The sequence below is a fragment of the Mixophyes fleayi genome, chromosome 3 (genome assembly GCF_038048845.1).
Source record: "Mixophyes fleayi isolate aMixFle1 chromosome 3, aMixFle1.hap1, whole genome shotgun sequence".
In the NCBI taxonomy this organism is placed as follows: Eukaryota; Metazoa; Chordata; class Amphibia; order Anura; family Limnodynastidae; genus Mixophyes; species Mixophyes fleayi.
This window is the reverse complement of record NC_134404.1, coordinates 209723322-209741780: the sequence shown is the minus strand read 5'-3', so window position 1 is coordinate 209741780 and position 18459 is coordinate 209723322. Positions and strand designations below refer to the sequence as shown.

At 40.4% G+C, this 18459-nt stretch overlaps 1 protein-coding gene across 4 annotated transcripts in view; it reads right to left on the bottom strand.

The window, feature by feature from the left end:
• The window catches only part of LAMA2 (laminin subunit alpha 2), a 711555-nt gene that overhangs the window by 459116 nt on the left and 233980 nt on the right, over positions 1-18459 (bottom strand). For all 4 annotated transcript variants that reach the window (XM_075203053.1, XM_075203052.1, XM_075203054.1 and 1 more), the window contains exons 5-6: positions 17192-17371; positions 139-228 (exon numbers count right to left, since the gene is read on the bottom strand). In XM_075203053.1, the coding sequence (XP_075059154.1) occupies positions 139-228; positions 17192-17371 (270 nt within the window). The remainder of the gene's footprint in view (positions 1-138; positions 229-17191; positions 17372-18459) is intronic.

The window sequence follows — 18459 nt, the reverse complement described above, 5'->3', positions numbered from 1 at the left end:
AATTTTGCTTTTGAAATATTGAAAATTATAATGGACAGCAGTATTCTTACAAAAAGACATTCCATAAACATATCAATCTGTACCAATTTAGAAATGATATTATTATGCGTAGATAATATTATACAAAGATTTACTCACATTAGTCCTTGGATCCCATGGACAAGCCCTTGCATGACCATAACAGATGCACATGCCACCCACAGAAATATCTTTTATGGAATAGAAATACTGAAAAGAAAAAAAATATAATTGCTTAGTAAATAACATATGTTACACTATGATTTAATATATTATGACATCAAAGTTCCATTATACATCTTTGGCAATATACTGGACTAAATATTGGATGTATGAGCTGATCTGTAGGCGACACTAACAGAGACTGTCCACAACTACAGATGTCCTGTAGCAAATTAATACAGTCAGCAACATTTACAAACTCAAATATCAAGTTTAATAATGTAACATGGTTTTGTAAGAGATGTTTCTTTTGATATTGGCATGCACCGGCAGTATTTCACCATCACCTCCCCGCAACATCTTGCTGTAGCAGTCTGTTTGAAATGTTCCCGTGTGGGCAGACATACTTCATAATGCAATGACACAAATAAGAGAGAGAAAATTAAGTCTTTCTGTTAATGTACAATTCTCTGCAATTCCAGGCATTACAAAATGTTTAGTAGAATACTAGGAGGCATTTAAGGAACAAATAAAACAGAATAAACCAATGTGTACAGATGTCCAATCTTGTCGTTTGGGGCAAGTGACACAATTACTTGGGGTTTGGGAATTCATATGGGTGTTAAAATTGGCAAGTTTAGACATTTAGCATTGAAGGCATATCCGGCCATTTGTGCTGAGTCACATAGGGACTTGTTAGTGGGATCAGAAGATGACAGTGTACATTTAAAAGTGCCAGGGGTGATTAAAGGGTGCCTCAAATCCCTCCCCTGCAGGCCACACTTATAACTTACAATATGAAGATGACAGTTGTTAGTTATAGCATTCCTTGTTGCAGACTAGTTTGCAGAGCATGATGTAACAAAATGATCTGCTATATGTACTCTGTGTTATATGTAGATAATGTATATACATCCTGTAGCATGTAGATACTTTGGTGGAAGGCAAATGTACAATCAGTGGCATATCAATTGGTGTAGCAGTTGTATCTTTTGCAAAAGTTGTCAGGGGCTCTGGGGAATCCCCTTTGGAACATATATACGATAAAGGTTTGTGGGGTATAAAATGTAATTTACGCGTATTGTGCTGGTGGCATGGTGTTGTGGGCTAGCACAAAACGAGTTGATGATGAAGAATGGTGTCTCTAGAATGCATCGGCATCACGATACGCTTAAGCATACTTTGATGCTCTCTTGACATATCTTTTTGCACACGTATTTAGCATGTATCGTAAGAAAGTGAAAGTAAACAAGTAAACACACCACTTTCATGGCCCACATATTACGTGTGCATTGTGGACGCATATGCGTCCAGCTCTAAATGACCCCTGCAGTGCTAAAAGACAATGAAGTCTTGTAACATTAACTTACTTGAAATTTAAAATCAAAACTCTTCTCATTCTTTGCCCTCTCTTGAAAACAAGTAAAAGGAATCATAGGGTTCAAAAATCTGTGGTCTCCTCAATTCCAAAGCACTGAGCTATAGTCCATGGTGCTAGCATAAGATCAGAGTGTGTCAGTGACATAATCTAGCAAGAGACCAACCATGAATGAGAAAGCGGTTAATCAAACTTAAAGTCAATATCAGAATTGCACATTTGGGGCCTAATTTATTAAGGAAAGTAAAGCAAAAAAATTTAGTAACTTTGCACCTGGGCAAAACCATGTTGCAATGGCGGGGAGGTAAATTTAAAATGTGGAGACAGATTTATAGTTGGGGTAGGGCATGTCCTAGACTAACTTTAAATTTCAGTGTACAAATAAAGCTATCAAGTATTTGTGCTCTATATGAAAAAACAGCCAGTGTTTGACTTATGTGCAAAATAATAAACTAATTTGCACCCCTTGCATTGTAACATGGTTTTGTCCAGGAGAAAACTTACACAATTTGTTGCCTTACTTTCCTTAATGAATCAGGCCCTTGACCTCTAATTGTTGTAAGCCTGACTTATGTGAGTTATACTGTTTTTAAACTAAATAACTAGAGAAATTGTTATGGCTATAAGTATTATCATGAGCTTGTAGAACAGTAGAAGAGGTCTTCACCTTTAGCAGCCGCCTTTCCCGTAGAGCTGATTATGCTCACAGGTACTCAGATGCCCCCAGGACTTACACTCAAAGTAGTACAAGCTTATGAACGTACTGCTGTCCCAGGTAGCGGGAGATGGTAAAAGCGGAGTAGGGGACAAGCCAAAGTTCTAGGGTCTGAAGCAGGATTCGTGGTCTGGTACAGGCAAATAGTCAGGGCTGGCAGCAAACAAGGAGGTCCGGGTTACAAGCAGAGGTCAGGGCAACGAGCAATCAATCAAGGTCCAGATTCCAGGCAGAGGGTCAAAACACAAAAGTCATTCCAAAGTTCAGCCACAACTCAGGAGCAGGTAAGCAGACAGGATCTGAGCACTATAACCGGCAGGGAGGCTGAGTCCTCCCTGCCTTACTCAGGTTGACCAATGGGGATGCAGACTCCTACCTGTACTAAATCAGCCCAGGAGGCTGATTATTGCCGGGTATGTTGCGCGCGCACCCGGCTGTTTGACAGCTGCCCAGGTGTGGCAGCAGCATGGGGAATATGTCCCGGTTGTTGCCCAGGCAACCGGGACGCAGGAAGCGGAAGTGATGCTGACACACAGGGGCAGAGAGTCACGGCAGCCAGGGGAACCGCCACGGCTCGCAACAGAAATATAAAGGAACTGAAGAGTATTTTAGAACATCCTGAACTAACATTAAATTACATTAACACAAAATGGAGTAAGAATAAAGTAAGTCATAAAACCACAAAACCTTCTTACTGATAGTGGAGTGTTTCCTCTTGGTCTGTGTTTAGATACCTTACACTTAGGCAGATAGAAGAGTCTTTTAGCAGTTTTAAGAGTCTCTCTAAATCAAGAGCTCCAAGGCACCACACAGAGCTCCCATGAGATTTTAGAACAAGAAGGTTCCAGTATACATTAAACAGGTTATCCATATGTCCAATGGGTCCTGACTCAGATTTTGCACCAGGTCCTATAGCCTTTAGTTATGCCACTGGTTGGAATATTCTTCAGGGAACTGGGCTAATGCATGTAGTCAACATACAGCAAGGGCGTCCCAGGGTCGAACACAAACAGCAATGTCCAATTCAAGCTTTGGGCATCTCAAAGGTACGTGTTTTTCTGTCACATCAACAACAACTAAAGGGCAGGTTTAAGTGACAATTACTAGTGATAGCGTTTGTGTATGCCTGCTATTACATGTGTTTGCAATCAGGTGTAACCGTAAAAATGCATTTTATGGAGGAATTTACTTCTTATTAAATGTTTTTTTTATGGGGGAGGACTTTCTTTTTTAATGTCTTGTCATCAATCACTATATAATTAACAGGTGACATTAATTTATTTTATTTTTTCTGTGCATTTTGCTGGGACTTTATATTCCACATATATATTGGACGTATCCAGCAGTATATTGTCTGTCAGAGCAGAACGCACCTAGACCCGTATTCAACAAGTGACCTTTCTTCAAACTTGCTCTTCGTTGAATACAAACGTGCGTACGCCTGATTTATGTGCATTTAAAAAAAAATGCAATTTACATTTGTTTGGCGTTCTTTAATGAATCAGACCATGAATGTATACATTTCTGAATCACCCCTGGTACTTATATCTCACGTATTTACCCTAAGTGTAGTATAGATTCAAGTGGAGGCACTATAATACCTAGTAAAAGGGTGTTACATAAACAATACTTTAAAAAATAACTAAGCCTGAACCTGCCAGGGAGATAAAGCAAATTACGCCTAGCTGCACCCTTTAGTACATTGGTAGGGCAGAGTAATTTAATGGCCTCCAGCATTGTGCTACTAACTATCCTCTAATGCTTTTAAGGGTGTCTTTTGGCCCCATCTGGTGTGGTGTCTTTTGGCCCCATCTGGGGGTAAATGTATCAAGCTGAGAGTTTTCCAGCGTGTTTGAAAAACCAATCAGATTCTAGCTATCATTTATTTAGTGCATTCTACAAAATGACAGCTAGAATCTGATTGGTTGCTATAGGCAACATCTCCACTTTTCAAACCCGCCGGCAAACTCTCAGCTTGATACATTTACCCCCTGGTGTAGTGTGGAGTCAAGGCGATAATAACTATACCAATGTCCCACCATATGTCACTTTCTGGTCAGTCCTCATGATGTGGGGAACCGGAGTAGCATAAAACGCCCTTTTGTCTTTTGGGGGGGTTGTCTTCTCAGCCCTAATTGTCCCCAGCCTAGTCCTACTTGACCCCCTTGGCGGATAGGACAAACTGATTGTAACACATAATAACTGATACCAGTGAAGGAGTGGGGAAATACTTGAATATTTCTTAGTAGTCTTTGAATGATGGAAGAGTTAAATCAAGCAGAGTTCAGAACATTCTCTATATAAGAGATTATCCTCTGACAATTGCTTAAGTTTGTGTCCTGTAGCAATGGATATATTTTTGCAACTTCTACTTAGGCTCAGCATGTAATATCTACCTAGCATGCCTTTATAGTCAAAAGCTGGCTTGATATGCTGAGACTTGTAGTTCCACACCATATGGAAATGTGCAGGTGGCTTAAGACCACCTATATCCATAGCACCTGGCACCAGATGGGATGGATAGGGTCCCTAGATTTAGGAATTTGCCTGGCCATCACTACCTCCAAGTGGACCATAGCTGGGGTCATTAAATTGTCCCAACCCTACATCACACTAGGTGATGCCATTCAAACACCCCCATAAGTTTGCATTACAACCGCCCTAAACCACAGATGTTGGAAACAGAAAGAGTACTCCAAGTGCATTAATGGTAATTAAAATTACTCTAGCCCATTCCATTCCTGATGGGCCCGGGAATAGCCATCCTATACTTATAGAGTGGTTATCATATTATTTATTTCTCGGCACTTACAGTAACAGGTAGGGTAAGAAAAGCCCCCCCACAAAAGAATTGTGGGAGTTTAACATATCATAGCCCCACACCATCAGTGGGACAGTTAGGATTACATGTTAGTATGTCACCCCTTTAATGGCTGCAACATCCCAATCAGTAGATTCTATCATCTCAGCTTGTTGCCCTGATGTTGTATTTAGTAAAAGGACAAATAGATCTTTACTGCTGTACAGTGTGAGGACAGTTAGTAAAAAAATGATTAATAACATGTTTTGTAATATAAGGGATCTGTCTTGTTTTTCTTTATTATTTTAACAGATGTTTATTGATCAGCTGTCCTTGAGTTTACAACTACTTTAGTAGAGAGAGATAGACCAAAGGGGAAACAAATCTCCTACAAGAAACAGCTAGTCCTGTTCTGCCAAGGCCTAGGCGTAAGCCATTATTCACTGTTCTTTTAATTTACAATTATGGACAAAGTATTAACGTAATGTTAATCCGTACTTTCAAATTGCCAGTGTAATACATTGTAAAAATTGTTGGCATATATAATTTGAAAAAACAAAACTTTGTATGTATTTATTTTTTAAAAGACTACTAAGTTATAACAAATGTATAATGTGTTACTGCAACCCTTAAAGAATGGGTCTACCAAGAATGTTATGTAGGGTAACACGAGACTGCTTTAATGTTGTCATGTGGTCTCACTGAGTTGAGCTATATGCAACCCAACTGCCATAATCAGATATGCCAGGTGGAATTCAGGGCCCCGGTACAGCAACTTCGTGTGGACCCCTTTTAGATGAGCACTGTAAAAAAAATTGTGCTGCCAAGTGGCGGCGCAAAAGTAGGAATGGTCGTGCAATTGGGGACGTGAATAGCAGGTGAAAAGTGCTAGGCCAGACTCCTACAGAAAAAAACCTGCATTGCTGTGTACACCATTGGCACGAAGGGCCCCTGGCAACATAGTGTAGTATATAAAGAATGTAGTGTGTACATAAAGAGTTCACAGACTTGATCTGCCCCTTACATTGGGCAGAACAGTCACCAAAAATTGGGTTTGTCCCACTAGAATCACAACCTAAAACAAACTATCCTGCTCTCTCCTACCTGTTCTTGTCACTTTCACTACCTGTGGCTGCTGGTTTCTTTAGCTGTGGCTTGTCTGGCTCCTGGAATGGGGGTCCTATATGGAAAAAAAATGGGTACATTTAGAAAATTCCAACCAGCCCCGGCGTTAAATCAATAGCGCCCACAATTAATAATTAGACCTTCCTCCAGTCTCAACATTAAAATAATAGTATTCCCATTTAATAAATAAACCTATTTCCCTCCCTCAAAACAGCCCCAGCAATAAATGAATAGTATTTACATTTCATAAATATATTTCCCACAACCATCACTGCCATTAAATATTCATTGTCCTATTTAACAAAAAGACCTCATTTCCACAAATCCCCTGTGCCAATACATGCCCTCCATGCTGCTTTTACCCCCTTTCACCTGGCCCCATTCATCACACTGTGCCATGCTGCTCCTCCCTCTTTCTTCATCTCACTGTGCCATGCTGCCCCCCCTCCTTCTTCATCTCACTGTTCCATGGTGCTCCCCCCCTACTTCATCACACTGTGCCATGCTGCTCCCCCCTCCTTCTTAATCTCACTGTGCCATGCTGCTCCCCTCTCCTTCTTCATCTCACTGTGCCATTCTGTTCCCCCCTCTTTCTTCATCTCACTGTGCTATGCTGCCACCCCCCCTTCATCACTCTGTGCCATGCTGCTCCCCCCACTTCTTCATCTTACTATGCCATGCTGCTCCCCCCCTCCTTCTTCATCTCACTGTGCCATGCTGCTACCCCCTCCTCCTTCATCTCACTGTGCCATGCTGTTCCCCCCTACTTCTTTATCTTACTCTGCCATGCTGATCCCCCCTCCTTCTTCATCTCACTGTGCTATGCTGCCACCCCCCCTTCATCACTCTGTGCCATGCTGCTCCCCCCACTTCTTCATCACACTGTGCCATGCTGCTCCCCCCCTCCTTCTTCATCTCACTGTGCCATGCTACTCCCCCCCTCCTTCTTCATCTCACTGTGCCATGCTGCTCCCCCCTCCTCCTTCATCTCACTGTGCCATGCAGTTCCCACCTACTTCTTTATCTTACTGTGACATGCTGATCCCTCCTCCTTCTTCATCTCACTGTGCTATGCTGCCACCCCCCCCTTCATCACTCTGTGCCATACTGCTCCCCCCCTTCTTCATCATCACACTGTGCCATGCTGCTCCCCCCTCCTTCTTCATCTCACTGTGCCATGCTGCTACCCCCCTCCTTCTTCATCTTACTGTGCCATGCTGCTCCCCCCCTCCTTCTTCATCACACTGTGCCTTTCTGCTTTCCTCCCCTTGCCTCCGTTCCTTTGCTTAAATTGGTATTGGCTTCTTTCATCCATTTTCTTTTCTTCTGTCTTCTTGCTTCTTCCTCTCTGCGCCACTCCTGATGATGTCACGCCCGACATTCCGTGCAAACGGAGGAGGGAATGGGAACGCCGGTGCCGCTATCATGTGAGTATATGATCACACAATCGCGGCACCGGAGGCCTCCCCCTGCGCAATCAAAAAGACATACAATAGGTAAAAAAATTAGGTTAAACAAAAAAAGAAAAAATGCCAGCAGTGAGGGCATGGCCATGCCCCCTGGCATGCCCAGGCCCGGGTAATTAGTACCTGCCCCCACCCCACTCTCGGCGGCCCTGGTCATAATACTATTACAGCAAAGTGCATATTTTATGTCTGAACTGTCAGACCATGAGGCTTTGCTTATGCAAAAATAAAAACATCCATATAAAAATACAATGAATAGAAGATGGAAAACAGTTATTGGGAAACATACCTTGGAGAAGAAGCAGGTAAATTTAGATGACCTTCTTAAGATGGGGCTTTAGAAGGTTGAATGCAGTATCAATACATTCCATTAGTAATGTGGATCAGTGAACCTGTTCTTGGAAACTGATTTATTACCATTTATTTTGTCTGCCCTTTATTTGCTCCTCATTCACATCACACAGAACAGTGACAAATACATAAACCTTTGACAGAGACAGAACGGTAATCACTAACCTAAATGTTCAGTGCACGATCAAAGAAATCAGTAGAAGCTTTAGTTGTTGAGTGATGGATTTTCAAACAGAACTGTAATGTATGTTGATATGCTCTCATATTCAGACAATGGCAACTAGCTACTGTGATAAACAGTGCCAGTACCTTTGTCTAATTTGAAAAATGTGTTCAAATATGGACAAAGCCACACTTTAATCCTGTCTAGAGCACTAACCCTGAAACTAAAACTTTATATGCCACACATTGTAACCTCTTTGCTATAGAAAAGACACAACACATTTGTTATATCTTTTTTCCTGAAAACACCATCTTTCTAACTACAAACCGGTATCAAACCTTCCATTTCAAGGTAAGGTTATTGGGAAAGTGGTTACAACCAAACTGGAAACTCATCTGTCAGTCCAAAATATTTAAGATCCATTCCAGTCAAGATTCAGGAGACAACATTGAAACTAGTGAGCGCGCTTAAGCCTTTCGCCGCTGAAGCTTTTTTCACCCCTGTGCTAAGCCTATTTTTGCACTATTTTTCCAACATTAATATAAGTCATTTATTTGTGCAGTACCCACAAAAATGATACCCTCTTTTTTTCAGAAGACAGCATATCCAGGAAATACCAGTATTTTACTTATACCACCACATAAGAAAAGACAATCTATCCAAAAAAGTTTACTATTGAAATTGCAAGAAAGTGAACTAAGTGAAGCAAATGTGTGTATTTTTATTTGTAACTACCACCAAGAAATACTTTGTGGTTCTTGTGTTGACTCCAATCCACCTTTCCAAAGCATCCTAAACCCGATTCTACACAAAGGTTTTCATAAGAAAATCTGCACTAGATAAAGATAATTTAGATTTTATTTTTTTAGTTTATACCTTCTTTAATGAAACGCATACAATGTCCAGGAATAATGGTAGCCTAGTAATGCATATCATTTTGAAAACTATATAATCTATCACATCAAATGAGGATACCCCCGTTTTTATTGGGGGAGATCTGAGCATTAAAACCCTCCATCTCTGCACCTATTAACACATTCTGTAGCATAGGGTATTATTTTCTGGTCTTTACCAGACAATAACTATTCATAGTTTCTTGGATCCAGTGTGTTACAAAATTCTGGGCTCCTTAATGTTTTCTGCAGTGTAGGGGGTAGTTTTCTGGTGACCACATGTGATTTAAAAAGAATTACTACTAACTGACCACATCATTTGAAATAGGGAACTCTCCTCTATCAAACAAGGGTACCGCTGAGTATGTGGGTGACAGGATTGGGGTGATAAGGCACTTTTAGTGTCCTCTGTCTGTAGTGTAGTAGCACTCATCCATAGCACTTTTGAGGAAATGTCTCACTCATTCTTAGCACTCAAGGGGTTAATGATCTTCTGATGGCAAGAGACAGATGCAATGTTTCTGTCACGAGCCACAGCGATACTCACAGCCGCCGCGGCTCGCTTCCCATGTGCCCTGGCGTCCCGGCCGTCACCATGACGACCGGGACGTCACTTCCCCTTCCTACCCGGCAGTTGCCAGGGCAACGGCCGGACGCCTGTTATGTAGCGCTGCGTCCCGGCGGTGCTGGAAGCCGGGCGCAGGCGCGAAAGAGGACACAGCCTGTGGGCTGATTAGGAGTCTGAACATATGCAGGCTAAATGCCTGTAACTATCAAGCTATCAGGGACCAGCCCTGATTGGTCTGGAGTCATATTGCTCATTAGTCTGCAGGGGTGCATGTAAGTTCCTATTGGGCCAGCTGTGTATTTAAGGCAATGAGGTCTGCTACCTCATTGCCGGTTATAGCTTCTGTGCTCCAGTCTGCTGACCTGCTAGTTCCAGTTCCTGTATCCTGATATCTATATTTGACTTCCCGTGTTTGACCCTTGGCTTTGTATTGGACTTCGCTCGTGTTTCCTGTGACCCTGATCCTTGGCTTGTTTACCCGTTCTGCTACTTTGCCTGTGACCTCTGACCTCAGCTTGTTCATCGATACTGCTATCTGCTGCTGGCCCTTGACCTCTGCGTGGACCTGACTCTTCTTGCCTGGGTTCTCCCCAGCCGGTACACACTTCACGACCCTCTGTCAGTCTGCGGCCCAGTCTGTCCCCACCATCAGGGGCTCCAGTGAACACCTGACTGGCAGAGTAGACTCCGGGTTGTGTTGTGCCGGCTGGAGGGGTTCCTAACAGTTTCAATCTTAATTCTCATGGACCTCTATACAGCATTTGGCATTCTAATAAAGTGGTGGAAGAATTTCTGCACTCTGGTTGCACAGTCCTCACCTGGTTCAAATAATTTGTCCCTAGCAGGTTACAGAGGGTGTCTTCAGTAGTATACACATCTGTACCATTGCCCATGTCATGCAGCATTCTTCTAATCCATGCAATTTGCACTATACATGCTACCACTGGGTGAAATAAGCAGATGTCATGATCTGGGCTACCACTCTATGCAGATGAAACTGTACTTATCCTTTGCTCCGGGAAATAAGATCCCAATAACTGACTGTCTAGCTGAGCTCCAGGAAAGGATGAGTGCCAGTTGGCTTAGACTAACTTCTGATAAAACTGTTTTCCTTATGGTAGTTGCTCACCATCAAATAACATAAGATTTTCATGCTTCCATCTGAAGAACATGATTATAAGCATTTGATTCCCTCAGAAGAGCTTCCTACACTAGTAAAAGGCAACCTGATACACTTGAGGGACCACATGGGTGGCCCTCTAACCTTCTGAAACAACAACACTTTTTTATCAAAGAAATAGACACTTATCTGTAATAAGATATCAGCAGGTATTTTAAACAAGTGTTACAAGCTATAACAACCAAATCTGACAATAAAGCAGGATGGACTGGGGGCCACAAGTGAAAGCTTGAAAGGCCATATGTGACCCTAGGGCCATCTGTTGCCCATCACTGTCCTAGCCTGATACATGTACTTGTGTTCTCATGCTTGGGCTACTGCAATGCACTCTACTTCAGTCTCCCAGAAAAAGTGGACTGCTTGCAGCTGGTAACAACACATAGCATTCTGGCTGTCAATTTACCAGCCCTGTTTCTGCCACATAACACCTGTTCTCCATTCCCTTCACTGGCTGCCTGTAAGATGGCAAATCAGTTTCAATATTAGATTATTGACATTCAAAGCCCTACATAATCAAGGTCCTAGATAATTAAAGCAACTTCTGATTCTATATGCTCCTACTAGCTCAATTCGATACTAAGATGAAGGACTACTAACAGTACTTACAAACCCTCGTTCTATGTGTAGTCAAAGCTCTCAAACTCAGCTTCCATCAGATCCAAATCCATCTTGATTAAATGTATCTTGATTAAAACTGTTTAAGAATTGAATTACTCTACCACCCCGTTCTTGCTGTTTCCAGTGGTTTTACCAATTTGTTTGGGGTTCCTTTACTCTCAATAACCTGGCATTATGAACCTGGTGTTATTTAGCCACCAGACACTGTGAGCACCAACTGGACCTCTTTGCTGGCGACTATGGCTGGTTCCTCCTGATCGTTTACAGGTAGAATGTTAACTCTGGGTGCTGTATTCAGCATACGCCAGACACATTAGAAGGTTTTCTGTTATCTGTAGGTTCACAAGATTACAGCAAATTACAGGCTCATGCAGGATCTTGTTGGAAGAATGCAGTTTGCTGCTCATATGTCACTTTTAGAAGAGATATTACACATCACTATGTGGTATTATTATTAATATTAATACTGTAATCATAGATTTGTAAGGCGCAACAGTAGGGAAAACAGTACATGCATAAAACAGGGACATACAAGTTAGACAAAATAAATGCAGACATGAAAACAAAGGGTATGGAGAACCCTGCTCATTAGTGACCTTGCATTCTAAGTGGAAGAGGGCACACCTGTAACAAGAGGAGCAAATGTGGCTTAGAGTGGATATTGGGACAGTTGTGAGGGTGCATTAGTGTGAATAATGTTATCGGGGATTAGGTCACCTCTAAAATAGAGATGGTGGGGAGCAGCACGGGAGAAATTTTGCAGGTGAAAGTGAGAAGTGGTTACCAGAGACAAGACAAGGAGCAAGTCAGAGGTCAATCGAAGAGGGCAGAAGTGAGAGTAATTTGATTTGAGATTTGAGATGTATGAAGGCATGGTGTTATTGAGGGCTTTGTATGTAAAGTTGAGTAAATTGAATTGGATTTTGGAGGACACAAGGAGTCAGTGTAGGAATGTGAAAATTGGCAGAGTGTTGAGAGAGGAAGTTCAGCCTTACAGCAGCATTTAAAATGGATTAAAGTGTTGGATACATGGGTGTCGGGAATGCCAGATGCAGGAGATTTACTTTGCCACTTTAATTTCAAGTGGTAATGTCTGGACCCCGCAGGCTAAGTGTTTAAACCCTCAGCCTGCGGGGTCAAGACATTGTTGCTCTAAATGAACATTAATGTGCGGCGCACTGACGTAAAGTAAAGTGCCAGACAGCTGCCTCATTGGAATGACTGCCTGTCTGCAAGCGCTGCCGTCGGAAAGCTGGATCTTCAGTTTTCAGGTAACTCTGTTTACATAGGATTCGTTTTTTGCTGCAATCGGAATTTTGGTGTAGGTGTGAAGCCTGTCGGGGTTCTCGTCACCGTTAAGACAATTACTACCGAGTGATGATACAGGAGCACAAGAAGGTACACCCTTACATGATGTTTTCACACCTGGTAGCATTGATCTCAGTGGCAGGAGAGGGGTGTTATCTTCCCTGACCATGCACTGTCTAGGCTGGGGGATTTAGGGACTAATTCAACGTGAGTTCTTGCCAGTTTGCATAGCATATGAAATCATTCTGTGCATACCCAGTAAAGTGGCTGCATGCATATGTGCCTATGCAGATTTGCATGATTCTGGTACTTACCGTCACATATGCGCCTGGAGAGGCAGGACTGGGGAGGAAAGCAGTACTCTAATATAAGACATATACAGTAGAATGTGTTCATGTAATTATGAACAGATCCTTTTTTTTCACATATGTGAAACTGGGAATTATTATAGTATTATAGTCTGGATTCCATCTCCACCTGAAATCGTCTCAAGAGGGTAGGAGGCCAGATCCTGGTGCAGCAGACTCCCTGCTGCTAGTAGTTTCCTTGCTGCTGCACTTAACGTCCTGGGACTCCCAGAAGGTAATGCATCTCCTGGATACATAGATGTACTGCTGTTGAAGGCTGAGGCTACATGCCTATATTAATGTAAGCATTACATAAAACATACCACTGTTTGAGAGGTTTATACTAGATGATGAATCTTTTATTGGAAGGAAAAGTTAATTGAATTGGTATAGTCAGCTGCTACAGCTAAGTAAAACTTGTTTAAAGTTTTAATTATTATCAAGATATTTTTATGATTATTCTGGAATGCGGTTATGTATAAAAACCTCTGCATTCTTTTACCTTGCAGTCATTCTAGTTTTAGCAAATACTCTGTAATTACAGAAAGCAAGAATGGTATTAAGCAATGCAGAAGATGTAACATTGAGAAAACAACAAATAAGCCTTGATCATATACATTAGGAATAATTGAAGGCTAGAATAGATATGCCTTTGATTTAACATGAAAGATGATTTTTGTTCCATAAAGCCTACATTTTAATGCACTTCAATCTAAAGACCATGCATAAGATAGCTACGAATGGATTTATAAAAACTTATAAAACTTATTCTGAAAATATACACTTCATGAGTTAACATATATCTATAGGAAGTTGGAACTGTACCACCACATCATCATCATCATCATCACCATTTATTTATACAGCGCCACTGATTCCGCAGCGCTGTACAGAGAACTCATTCACATCAGTCCCTGCCCCATTGGAGCTTACAGTCTAAATTCCCTAACATACACACACACAGACAGAAAGAGAGAGAGAGAGAGAGAGAGAGACTAGGTTCAATTTTGATAGCAGCCAATTAACCTACCAGTATGGTTTTTGGAGTGTGGGAGGAAACCGGAGCACCCAGAGGAAACCCACGCAAACACAGGGAGCACATACAAACTCCACACAGATAAGGCCATGGTTGGGAATTTAACTCATGACCCCAGTGCTGTGAGGCAGAAGTGCTAACAACTACGCCACTGTGCTGCCCACATGGAATATTATACAAATTATTTGTCTAGTTTAAATAGTATTTTACTTTATTTGTCTATGAATATTTAGCAAACCATGTCGACACAGATAGCATTACCTCCAGGCTTATCTCCAGGCTCGTACTGGTCATTAACCTCTTCCTGGCCACAGTCCATATATATATATATATAGGTTGATAATGGCTGGGCCTTACTCACAGCTAATAGATAATGTTGGCTGGTTACAGCAGACTTGGATTGCAGTAATGTGGCCAGGAACTGTAACTTTCAGTTAATTGGAATCTAATTCCTGTACACAGTTTCTTTAGGCTAGTTAATGGACATTAAATCATACTTACCAACTTTCTGTTGGTGAAATCCGGGAGCCTGCAGAGGAGGTGGGCGTGACGGGGGGGGGGCTCCAAGTGACGTCATTTTGGACCTGCCCCCATGACGTGATGACGCAAAATGCGTCATTTGACAGCGGGGGCGGGGCCAAACGCCGCGATTCACCGGGAATCGCGGCGTTTGGGACTTAATTCTGCCCACTTCACTAGGAAGTGGGCAGAATTATCCAGATGCGGGGGATTGCCACACTCGCCCGGGAGCCCGGGAGACTCTCGCAAAATGCGGGAGTCTCCCGGATATTTCGGGAGAGTTGGCAAGTCTGCATTAAATCCTATGCTTTTATTATTATTCTTAAAAGACAGAGTAAACTTATGTAACAGGGATGAGGATGGAACCTATTGTTTCCCATGATCTAATGCCCACTTTAGCTCCATTTGGGTGCTTTCTGTTCTATTAAATCACATTCCCTGTAAGTGAATGCAAGGGGATGACATTTACATTTATTCATCTCACTTGAAACTGGCTCCATTTACACCCTCTTCCAACTGCTAGTGTAACTGCAAGTTACACACTGCAGTGGGTAACCACACTTCTTGCTGGCAAGTCCAAGTTGCTGCAGGCTCTGTTTAAGATGTTCCTTGTCTGCCAGTACCGATAGACTCAGTTTAGTCTGGATCCAACAGTGGATAGTATCAGCTGATGTTAGATCAAGCTTAAACTACATTTACTAATGTTGACAATAGTTGAAACCTGAGACAGGCTTCCCTGGTTAAAAAATAAAACAAATGGATGAAAATGAAAATAAAGAAGAAAGATAAAAATATATTTTAAAATAAAATCTACCTCTGTTTCTGGGCCCTAGATATATAGCAGGCCTTGTACAAAGTACAGATACTGTATATTTTATCACTATACTCGGAGGAACTACAAATTCAATTTTGGGGAAACTTTCTGGGGTTTCACTAATTGGGGCAAAGTAATTTTGAGAAAAAAAAATGTGGAAAAGTGTTTTTTTGTTTGCCTGTAATTATCTGTATAATGGTTTTAAAATTAGAAATATATGTACTTACTTAATCCTGCCAAAAATCCCATCTGTCCTAAAAACAAAAGTGAGTCTAGTGTAGTGGGTGAAATATGAAAGTATCAAATACCCCAATCATGATGAAAGTGGGCCTGGAGACTTAATGGATCTATATAACATGTATGGTACAAGGAAAGCACAAAACTTATGCTGTATGCTGTAGATCGTATTATGTTATGATGCTTATTGTATACAATATATGCGCTACCTAATAAACATATTATTTTTATCTCTTGTTCCCTCCATACTATGTGTTTATTTTTTCAGCATATAAACATTTATACATTTCAATACTTTGCTGTGGAAAATGAAATACAATCCATTGACAATAGACTAGTGACACCTATTGGACAACATTATGAGAATCTGTGGATCATGGTAGAGTATACATTCTTGCCATTTCCAACCTCCACAACATGGCATACTTCAATATACTTATAGAAATGGACATTATTATAAGCAAAGAGAAATGTTGTTGAGACCTTAAACAGGAATTCAGGTATTACTGATATTCTGGTATTAGGAAATGTACATTTCTGTTATGTTAATGTAATCTAATCGACCAGCGCAAGCATATAAACTTCAATGTAAGATATGTTAAATCCAATCAAAAACAACAAGTTTCTATTGAAGCCAGTAGGTGTTGCCATGGGATAATGCTCTGATATTCTCTATTGCATCCTAATGAATAACCCCATAAGGCTGTTACGTTTAAAGGATCAGATCAGAAAATTCAATTTATTCAAGACTCAAAGACTTTAATATTTCACTATAGCAGACAATTTCAAGTAATATTTTAAAATGTAATTATACCAAAACTCACCTTAGGTGAACCACACTTTACAGTACTTTGTAATAATGTTGTGAATGCTTAGCTTAAGTGTTGAATATTTCCCAAAGAATATAGAGCTGTAATTGCCAAACACTAGGGGCTAAAATGCAGCATATGGGAATGATTTTACATACTTTTCCCCTTATTTGTTTGTTACAGCCATCCATTTAAACCATTCAAACGCATAAAGCTGTGATTCCTAATCATTGTGTTGGGATACATTTGTTTGCCGCAATAACAGTCTAGAGGTGTCATTAGAACATAGGTGACATAGGTGAAGTAGGTGAAGTAGCTTAAAAGAAGTTTATATTTTGCATGAATTGTGTTAGATATTTTATTGGTAATTAGATTTGCATTATTTTTAAGTGTTCTCATATTTGATTATGCTATTCTTTATAACAATATTTTAACAATGGAGTGTTACAAAAACTATGCTAAGTGTCAAATAATCAAAAAGATAGTGAATCAATGCCATATGGATATTACTTATCGGACAGTGGTTATGCACAAACTGAGTGGATAATTCTTAATTTACACTTTACTTATACAGGATAGTTTAGGTAAGGGCGTCCTAATCTGTAAATACAATCTTGTATTTGCATGTTAGAACTAATGTGAGAAAGAAATATAATCTTTAAATGCACTGTCAGTTTCACATACCCTTCTGGTGACAATGGGATCTATATCTCTTAGATCACTTTGAGCCAACATCATTAAATCAGCATTTAGGGTCCGAATTCTTTGTAAACTCAATCGTATATAGCGAGCTGAGGTAAATTCCAGAAGGGTTGGAGAAGGATCATCAGCACTTGGTCTCCCATTAATTAATGAAGTGTGTATCTAGAAAAAACAAGATGTTATTATAAAAAAAAGTAAATAGTAAAAGCAGTTATTTACAGAGTAATTCATTTTCAAAATACTTTTCGTTTGCAAATTACAAATTTAAAATGACATTTAACAAGCCTTTAAACAAAGCAGAATATACAGGTTCAAGATGTATAATGTGCAATTTGTCTGATTGCCTACATAACTTTCCATAAATGCTCAGCCCATTGTCCACATTACCATCCCATTACAGGATAACTATCTCCACCTAAAGAAAATCCAAAGAATACATTTTAATTTTGAAAAAAATCCAATAACTCTCGTTTCTGTTACAATTGATATTTAATCAATGTTAACCATAGAGTTAAAAAAAAATCTAGTAGAGCATGTGTCTGTGAAAGTAAAGAAACAATACATATGTAATAAGTAACAACAAACAAAACATTAATACTAATCAAAGTAACAGTATGGATGACTATATAGCGTCAATCTATTTACTTAGTATTGCGTTTCTCCCAGAATTGCAAGCAAATTGTAAAATGGGTTAGTTAATATAGTTCTGTGGGTTATTTCTAGGTAAAATTCCCTAAGGGCTGAGTGTCAATGGAAAACTGGAGTTTGTTATTGTCTTCTAGCATGCACATCACGCTTTTTCCAACATCTACATTCCATAGACAATTAGTTATACAGCATCTGCAGCAGAGTCACCAGATTTCAAGCCGTTGTCCAAGCATTCCAGTCAATGCTTGATACTCAATGGGCGAATTATAGCTATTCTAGTTGTGTTATATAAAATCTGGTTAATTGTGATAATGATTCATTTAAATATGTATCTAGAGATGTAGTCCTCCTTCATACCATTAGCTTAACCAAATATGCTTAACTATAAGTCTGCATGTTTGTCAATGGAGGACTTGATACTTATCTTAATATGTTGCAGTATATTTAACTATGTAAATATATAAGTATGCAAGTAAACATCAATTATGAATTCTGGTCTTAATGTTTGCCACACATTTTATTTTTCCTCCACTATACCCAGTGAACAGGAAAGAGGTTTCACCTCCAACTGAAACTTTGAATACTTCAGGAAATAATAAAGT